Source organism: Plectropomus leopardus, chromosome 15, assembly GCF_026936395.1.
Source record: "Plectropomus leopardus strain MGB_pleo_1.0 chromosome 15, ASM2693639v1, whole genome shotgun sequence".
NCBI classification, from domain to species: domain Eukaryota; kingdom Metazoa; phylum Chordata; class Actinopteri; order Perciformes; family Serranidae; genus Plectropomus; species Plectropomus leopardus.
Genome location: NC_142190.1, coordinates 279,238 through 287,500, shown reverse-complemented (window position 1 = coordinate 287,500; position 8,263 = coordinate 279,238). Strand labels below are relative to the sequence as shown.

The window sequence follows — 8,263 nt, the reverse complement described above, 5'->3', positions numbered from 1 at the left end:
GTGTGCGTATGTGTGTGCGTATGAGTGCGTGGTTGTGTGCGTGTGTGTGTTTTTGTGTGTGCGTATGAATGTGTGTGCATTTGTGTGTGTGTGTTTTTGTGCGTGTGTGTGTGTGTGCGTATGAGTGCGTGGTTGTGTGTGTGTGTGTGTGCGTGTGTTTTTGTGCATGCATGTGTGTGCGTATGTGTGTGTGTGTGTATGAGTGTGTGTGCATTTGTGTGTGTTTTTGTGCATGCATGTGTGTGCGCGTGTGTGTGTGCGTATGAGTGTGTGTGTGTGTGTGTTTTTGTGCATGCATGTGTGTGCGTATATGTGTGCGCGTGTGTGTGTGCGTATGAGTGCGTGGTTGTGTGTGTGTGTGCATGTGTGCGTGTGTGTGTTTTTGTGCATGCATGTGTGTGCATATGAGTGTGTGTGCATTTGTGTGTGTGTTTTTGTGCATGTGTGTGCTCTGATTGGTCCTCACACGTAGATGTCCTCCACGTCCACAGACAGCCGCTCTGTGATTGGTGTTTCCATGGAAACAACAGGATTACAGGGAACTGTGGGCAGGAGAACATGTTAGTATCCGTTAGCTTCTGTTAGCATGTGTGTGTGTGTGTGTGTGTGTGTGTGTGTGTGTGTGTGTTTTACCGTAATGAGACTCCTCTTTGTCCTCCTCATCTTTCCTCTTGTTGCCACGGTGACCGTGCATCGTCACGTAAACATTTTGCTCGAGCGGACCTGAAACAGTCGAGCAGATTTAAATCTATGAACATCTCTTCATAAAACTGTTAACTGTTTAATTTCAGCAGATTACTGAGTATTCATTTTAACTGAAAGTAATCTGATTACAATTACACCACTGATACTACCCACGGCCCCAGGCCCAAATCTGGCCCCTGTGGCCCCCCAAACATTTTCTCATTGACAGTAAAGTGATTCACACTGTGAATTGTTTTTGTCCTTTTAGTGTCCACAAGGTGTCAGAGTCCCCCAACTGAGGACACAGCTAAGACCCTAACGTCCTAAAATCCTGAAAACTTCTTAAAATCCTTCAACTGTCCTAAAATCTAGAAATGTCCTTAAATCTAGGAAATGTCCTGACCTACCTGCCGTCCTCGCCCTTTGGCTCCTCCTTCTCCTGACGATGAAAATGATGATGAAGACGAGCAGCAGGAGGACGAAGAGGACGAGGAGGACTGACACCGACATACTGCTGCTGCTGCTGCTCAGGTCTGTGGACAGACAGACAGAGGGACAGACAGATGGACATATGGCCAGTTTAGATATAGATAAAGTTAAAGAGGACATGTGTCCTCATACTGTCCACAGTGAGCAGGACGTCCCTTCTCAGCAGTCGCCTCCCGTCCTCGTCAAACACTTCCAGGCTGTACGTCCCCGCGTCCTCGCTCTGGACGCGGCTGAAGCTCAGCGAGCCGTCGCTCAGCAGCCGGCAGCGTCCGTGGTGACACGCCGTCACGTTGTTCCTCAGTGACATCACCAGGTGGGGGTGTGTCCACCGCACGTCCTGTCGGCGCCGCAGCGTCCACAGCTGTGATGTCAGTAGTGCCGCCCCCCCGCTGTGAGCTGAGACCACCTCAGCAGCTGGGGTCAAAGGTCACACATGTTATGACAGGACTGTCTGTTACCACGGAAACAGATTCTAAATCTGAGGACTGACCGTAGCTCGCCATCGCCGTCTTCATCGCCATCAGGATCAGGAACCAGAGCAGGACCGCCATGATCGCTCCGCCCACTCAGCTGCAAACCACACACACACACACACACACACACACACACACATACACATACACAGCTGCACAGGTCAGAGAGAGTGTGTGTGTGTGTGTGTGTGTGTGTGTGTGTGTGTGTGTGTGTGTCTGTCTGTTACTCTGTGTGTGTGTCTGTTACTCTGTGTGTGTGTGTGTGTGTGTGTGTGTGTGTCTGTTTCTCTGTGTGTGTGTGTGTGTGTGTGTGTGTGTCTGTTACTCTGTGTGTGTGTGTGTGTGTGTTTCAGGGAACACTCTCCAGGTTAAAACTTTATCATTATGAAACTTCCTCATTTGATGACATCATTATTATTTTTATTATTATTATTGTATTATCATTATTATTATTATTTTATTAATATTATTTTATTATTATTTTGTTAATATTATTTTATTATTATTTTATTAATATTATTTTATTATTATTTTATTATAGGTTTTGTGAAATTGAAACAGGATTTTGAGCTAAAAGAAACCTAAAAGTTTTCTCTCAGTTGAATTCACAAGAGACAAAATGTCCAAAGTTAGCAGAGTCCAACTCTGAGCTTCAGTACTAACACAGTAAATACTGTCCTGTACAAATACTGTAAAAGCACCCAATACACACCGTATATATACTGCACTGTATCTGTACAGTGCAGTATATATACGGTGTGTATTCAGTGTACTGGTGTGTGTGTGTGTCGACAGGCAGAGTTTGTTCCTACCTGAGAGAATAATGAGGCTCAAAAATCAACCGGGGACAAAAACAACCGATGAAATCAGACGAGACAATCAGACTGACGACCACGACACTGAAGGAGGAAGTGAGAACAGTAAAACACACAAACACACACACACACACACACACACACACACACGGTGTTTCAGTGTGATCAGAGGGCACTGAATTAGAAACACTTTTATTTTGGCGGTCACTCTGACACAGTAATGTGAAAACAGGAAACGACACGAAACAATAAAACCGCTTCTACAGAAAGGACGTGTGAACGTGTGTTTGAGTGTTTCAGCCCGTCACTGAGCGCGCTCTGTGTGACATCAAACCCCGATGATCTCTGCCGTGGTTACTGTCGCCGCCATCATGAAAATTACACACACTTCCCTAAATCCATCCCATTTCCTGTCAGCTCGACGGGCCGCGTTCATCCATACATGTCCATATGTCCATACATGTCCCCACAATGAAATCAAACCTTCGTCCCTGATCGAGGCTTTGGTCCTTCTGACGTCCGTCTCTTCTGATCTGCTCTCACGCTGATCCCAACTGTCAAACACCTAAAATCACACATTTAAAGTTTAGAGATAACAGCCCGTCTCTCAGCCTGTCTCCCTGTCTCTCAGCCTGTCTCCCTGTCTCTCAGCCTGTCTCCCTGTCTCTCAGCCTGTCTCCCTGTCTCTCAGCCTGTCTCCCTGTCTCTCAGCCTGTCTCCCTGTCTCTCAGCCTGTCTCCCTGTCTCTCAGCCCGTCTCTCAGCCTGTCTCCCTGTCTCTCAGCCCGTCTCTCAGCCTGTCTCCCTGTCTCTCAGCCTGTCTCCCTGTCTCTCAGCCCGTCTCTCAGCCTGTCTCCCTGTCTCTCAGCCCGTCTCTCAGCCTGTCTCCCTGTCTCTCAGCCCGTCTCTCAGCCTGTCTCCCTGTCTCTCAGCCCGTCTCTCAGCCTGTCTCTTGTGTTCAATATTTTGGGTCCTCCCTCGACACCACCTTTGACACCATGTTGTACCTGTCGTCCTCCCCCGTCCTCGTGTCCTCCCGTTCCCTCCGCTCCAGTCCATCCCACTGAGCTGAAACACTTGTCCCGGTATCTGAATCCGTTCCGTATGTTCAGCCGACTCTTGACCGATTATCAAAGAAACCCTTAAATTTGTGGTGCTCCAGTTTATATTCTTTATAAAAAATGTTTATGCGTCACTGTGTTTTTGTCACATTATCTCATTAATCACAGTAAAAAACGACCAGCCGGAGACGCTCCCTCCCTCACGTCCATCGTGTAGGAGTCTTCTTCGCTCTTTACTGTGTCTGGATTCTGTTCAGTTCATTTGTATTTTTACAGTCCCCGTCTTTTATCATTCGAGTGCACTAAATAAAAGTTGTAACACTGCTGTTTCTGCAGGAAACAATTAAAATCAAAACTGAAGAAAAAAAGGAAGTGGGCTGCAGGAGGAAACAGGAAGTGAGCAGCGGTCTCTTCTGATTAAGTCTCAATCTCTGAGCTGAGGTTTTTTTGATGTTTTTATTTTGTCACTCAGCTTCCTCTCTTGTTCCTGACAGACGATGAAACCTTCAGCAACGTTTTAAGGTAAATTCTGGGATAACTACATCTTTGTTAAGTCTCAAAGGCTCAAGGTCTCTTTGTTAGTATTTAAGGGAAAATGCTGACAGGAAATTTTGCGATCCAAAACAAGACATCACGGCAGAACTGATTTAAAGGACAATAAAACAAAATACATGTAAACAAGTATCATCTAGTAATGAAATAACATTCAATTATATTTAATACTGTTACCAGCATTATACATGTAACATCAACATTTTGTCTGATATAAAAAAATTCCCCAAAATACTTTTTACTATTTTTTAACTCACCAATAATCACCTCAGTGTGAAAACTAGAAATAATCATTTGCATAAGAAATTGAACTTTCACTCTATTTTACAGACTCTGGAGTGAAAACGAGCTTCTGTTTCTTGTCTGGAGCTAAAGTTGAAATAACAACGAACAAATAACTGAGAACAAGTTTGAAACATGTCAGTAACTTTTGATCAGCCACAAAACTCTTCCTGCAGATGATTGGCTCACAGAAAACGGTATCACCATAGATGCTCCCGATGGTGCCATTGGGCTCCTCCAAAACCGAGGCCACGGTCGAAAACCTGCTTTTGTTCGGGAAGGTTCCTCACTGAGGGAGATGGACCGAAGTACCTGAGCGGCTGCCGTGACAACAGCTGTCTGAATTCTCCTAATATGAAGGAAAGGTGCGTCGGTGCCTCCTTTACGACCTCCGTCGCTCTCATTTTCTGCCGCTGTCTCAGCAGGTGTTTGTCCTCCACTGTCAGCTGCAGGTCCGTGTCTTTGTCTGTGCAGTAATCGGCTAATGTCCTCTTTAAGTGTCCGGATGAACGTGGACACTTTAGCAGAAGCCATCAGAGCCATCGGAGATGACGGCTTTGAAAACTGCTACCTGCTGTTCACAGGTGGAGACGACTTGAGCTCCAAGTCGTTCGAAGATTTCATCGACGATGATCCAGCCGGTCCACTCCCACCATGGTCCAGAGGTTTGCAGGGAGACATCATGCGTAACATGAAAGTGGAGGACCAGATTAAGTCAAGAGCTGCTGGAGAAGAAAGACCACCTGAGAAGAGGTGAGTTATGATCCCGTACACAAGATTTAACGGCTGTGGATCAGCTGATCAGCTTCCCTGCCGAGCTTATCTGCTCATACAGAGCCAAAGTCATGACATCACTTCCTGTTCAGGCTTTGTTCCAGCGGCTTCTGATCCTCAAAAAAATCAGAACTTCTTTCATGTTTTTGAAAAGGTTTTTCCTGAAGATGAGTTTCTATACTCTCACATACATCAGCTCCACGGACAGAAGAACTGAAATACATTCATGTAAAAAGTAATGATGTACGTGATGTTTTTCCTTCAGCCGATCGTCCCAGGACGGACAGGAGGGTCATTCTGAGGAGGAGGGAAGAGTTCATCCGGAAACGCCATCCTGGGATCAGAGCAGTTCGAGTCCGGCTGCGACTTTGGTTCGGTCAGCAAAGAGAGCGTCTGTGGGTCAGCAGAGGTGCAGGGTCGTCGTGTCACGGCGGTCGACCCTCCGGGAATCACTAATGAAGTTCTGACTCCCAGAAAGCTGCACCTGTAGATCACGAAGTCTGCAGTCGAGGCCAGTCCAGGACCCCATGCCTTTGTCTTGGTGGCCAGATTAGGCCGAATCACCAAAGCAGACATCAAACTGTTTGAGATACTGCAGAAACTGTTTGGCAGTGAGGCCTGTAAGAACTCCATGGTGCTTTTCACTCGTGGATCCGAGCTAAAGGTCAGTCCATTGATCAGAAGATCCGGTCCGACGGTCATGTGTCAGATCTGGTCTCCAGGTGTGGTGGTAGATTCTGTGTGCTAACAGAAGAGAGCAGCTGCCCACCCAGACCCCCTGTCCGCACACTCGTGCACCAAAACCATAAATTCATTCAATACAAATCTTTATTTGCAAAAGTGAATATATCAGTGCATATCCATCATGGGTTTGTATGCAGGTAAATCTGTTTTTCTTTCCGCCCTTTTGTGTCAGATACACACAAAAAATAGTAATTATTGCGAGTACATTAAATATTTCTGATAAATGTCTCTTTTAAACATTTTAACTTTAAACATAAGCTTAAGCTATTGTGTGTCAGCACTTTAGCGTTTCTCAGAAAAGGTGTTTCATTTATGAAGCCAAAGTGATGATAGCAAAGAAAAAAAGATCCAGAGAGCACGAACCATCAGGGCTTTAACGCTCCACCGAACTGCATCGATATATCGATTAAATGAGTTAACATCGATGCAAAGTACGGCTGATAATAATAACAGCACTACTATTTCTCAAAGAGCTGAGCAGTTCGTTTTTCTGTCTCTGACTGTGCATCCAGTTTGTGTCCAGCAGGTGGAGCTGCAGCTGCATGCTGGGATAGTCTGTCCACTGGATTATACACAGATTATATATACAGATTATATACATAGTCTGTGTATACAGATTTTATATATATATATATATATAGAGAGAGAGAGAGAGAGAGAGAGAGATAGAGATAGAGAGAGAGAGAGAGAGACCTTGGCCTGTACTGGCAGCACTGGGAGCACTGGGAGAGGATTGTCACTGAAGCTGCAGCATCGTGGAGCTGAAACATGACGGGGAGGTTTGGCATCGCCAATAAAATTTGGTTTTGAAACAGGAAACATTGATGCTAAAAATTAAAATGAAAGAAAATCTCTGAAAAATAAATCAGTGAACTCAGACGATTATTGAATCTCTGCAGACCGTTATTTTAACCCTTTGTGACAGAAGATGAAGCCGTTCGCTCAGGTTTCAAACATGGGAGGAAGGCGGTATTCAATAAAAAAGAAGAAATGCCCCAAAAATTAGCAAGAAATTATGAAGAACTTCAGAAAAATGAACTGAAATAACCCCCATCAGCTCACTGACGCCACCTACTGACAACTACTGACACTACAACTGTGTGTGTGTGTGTGTGTGTGTGTGCAGCTGTAACCCTGCAGAGTGCAGTACTACTGCAGTATAATGTCTACTGTAGTACTGCTGCTGTTAGTACTGAGTCTGTGCCTGCTGCTGCAGAGAGACGCAGCGCTGAGGGGGAGGAGAGACGGACAGACGGAGACACGGAGGGACAGACAGACAGAGAGACAGACAGAGAGACAGAGGGAGGAGATAATGAGACGAGTGGAGGAGTGTGTTAGAGTTCAGTCTGCACTCAACAGCAAACACTCTGTCTCTGCGTCTCAACACGTCTCTGTCTCTCAGTCTGTCTCACCACGTCTCTGTCTCTCAGTCTGTCTCTCTGTCTGCCTCTCTATGTCTGTCTCTTTGTGTCCCTCTGTCTCAGGATGGACCAGTTTCATTGTGGATTATTGATTTTTGTGTTTCTGCAGCAGATCGACTGTCTGCACTCAGTTTACATTACTGACAGCTCAGGTAAGACACAGTACTGCTACTACTACTGCCAGTACTACTACTGCAGGTACTACTAATACTACCACTAGTGCGGGTACTACTACTACTACTACTACTGTTACTGCAACTACCACTACTACTACTACTACTACTACTGCCAGTACTACTACTACTACTGCTAGTTCTACTATTACTGCGAGGACTAATACTACTGCTATTACCACTGGTACAAATACTGTTACTGCTGCTAGTACACTACTACTGGTACTATCAGCAGTATCACTACTACAGGTAAAAGTAATGTAAGTATGAGGACCACTGCTGATATTACTTGATTGAAAACAGATGTTTTTTTACTTTGTACTTTGTGTGTGCACTTTTAAAATCAACTGTAAAACAAAATGTTGTGGTTCATGAATGTAGCTTTGGTGGTTTTGTGTAGCTTTTGGTGGTTTTGGCTGATGGAGCGACGTGTGCAACGATGAGAGCTCAGCTCACTTACCAGCGAGTCTTAAATTCTGTGAAATATTCAGGTAATAACGTCTTTAGTTTAATAGAATATTCAGTAAATAACAAGTCTTTAGTTTAACATAATAATCAGATGGTTTTATTATTTATTTTCATAATTTATTTTTCCTTATATATTTCATTACTGATTTGTCCGTTTCCAAATATTATAGTTTGACTTAAATTCAATAACTTGTGAATAACAAACCCTTTCTTTAACACTTTTAATTATCTTTCCACAAGAACTTCACAACTTTTCACAAAGAAATAAAAGTCAGTGTCATCGGCAAATAAAATGAGTTTAATCATAAAGACGCGTTATAAATATCAT

The 8,263-nt window shown here is 44.4% G+C and overlaps 3 protein-coding genes across 5 annotated transcripts in view; 2 read left to right on the top strand and 1 right to left on the bottom strand.

Moving 5' to 3' along the window:
• LOC121964557 (uncharacterized) overlaps nt 1-3,871 on the bottom strand; it is a 4,963-nt gene extending 1,092 nt beyond the window's left edge. Inside the window, exons 1-7 of the mRNA XM_088088470.1 lie at nt 3,468-3,871; nt 2,459-3,026; nt 1,664-1,743; nt 1,306-1,587; nt 1,092-1,217; nt 634-723; nt 1-542 (exon numbers count right to left, since the gene is read on the bottom strand). The exon at nt 1-542 is cut by the window's left edge and continues 1,092 nt beyond it. Of these exons, the coding sequence (XP_087944596.1) occupies nt 463-542; nt 634-723; nt 1,092-1,217; nt 1,306-1,587; nt 1,664-1,724 (639 nt within the window). The 5' untranslated portion in view covers nt 1,725-1,743; nt 2,459-3,026; nt 3,468-3,871 and the 3' untranslated portion in view covers nt 1-462. The remainder of the gene's footprint in view (nt 543-633; nt 724-1,091; nt 1,218-1,305; nt 1,588-1,663; nt 1,744-2,458; nt 3,027-3,467) is intronic.
• A 49-nt stretch (nt 3,872-3,920) lies between these two features.
• Nucleotides 3,921-5,792, top strand: LOC121938084 (uncharacterized). 2 transcript variants are annotated; one of them, XR_006105241.2, is made up of 4 exons: nt 3,921-4,043; nt 4,532-4,720; nt 4,940-5,108; nt 5,395-5,792. XR_006105241.2 is itself a non-coding variant. In XM_088088471.1 (2 exons), the coding sequence occupies exons 1-2, from the start codon at nt 4,840-4,842 to the stop codon at nt 5,594-5,596; spliced, it is 471 nt and encodes a 156-aa protein (XP_087944597.1). In that variant the 5' UTR covers nt 4,197-4,839; the 3' UTR covers nt 5,597-5,792. The 2 variants fall into 2 exon arrangements, 1 of the variants encoding a protein (XP_087944597.1); XM_088088471.1 differs by lacking the exon at nt 3,921-4,043 and having other exon boundaries at nt 4,197-5,108.
• Nucleotides 5,793-7,044: 1,252 nt separating this feature from the next.
• The window catches only part of LOC121952195 (A disintegrin and metalloproteinase with thrombospondin motifs 2-like), a 30,059-nt gene continuing 28,840 nt past the window's right edge, over nt 7,045-8,263 (top strand). Inside the window, exon 1 of one of the 2 annotated variants that reach the window (XM_088088458.1) lies at nt 7,045-7,446. In XM_088088458.1, the coding sequence (XP_087944584.1) occupies nt 7,359-7,446 (88 nt within the window). In that variant the 5' untranslated portion in view covers nt 7,045-7,358. The remainder of the gene's footprint in view (nt 7,447-8,263) is intronic. The other variant, XM_042498725.2, reaches the window with a different exon arrangement.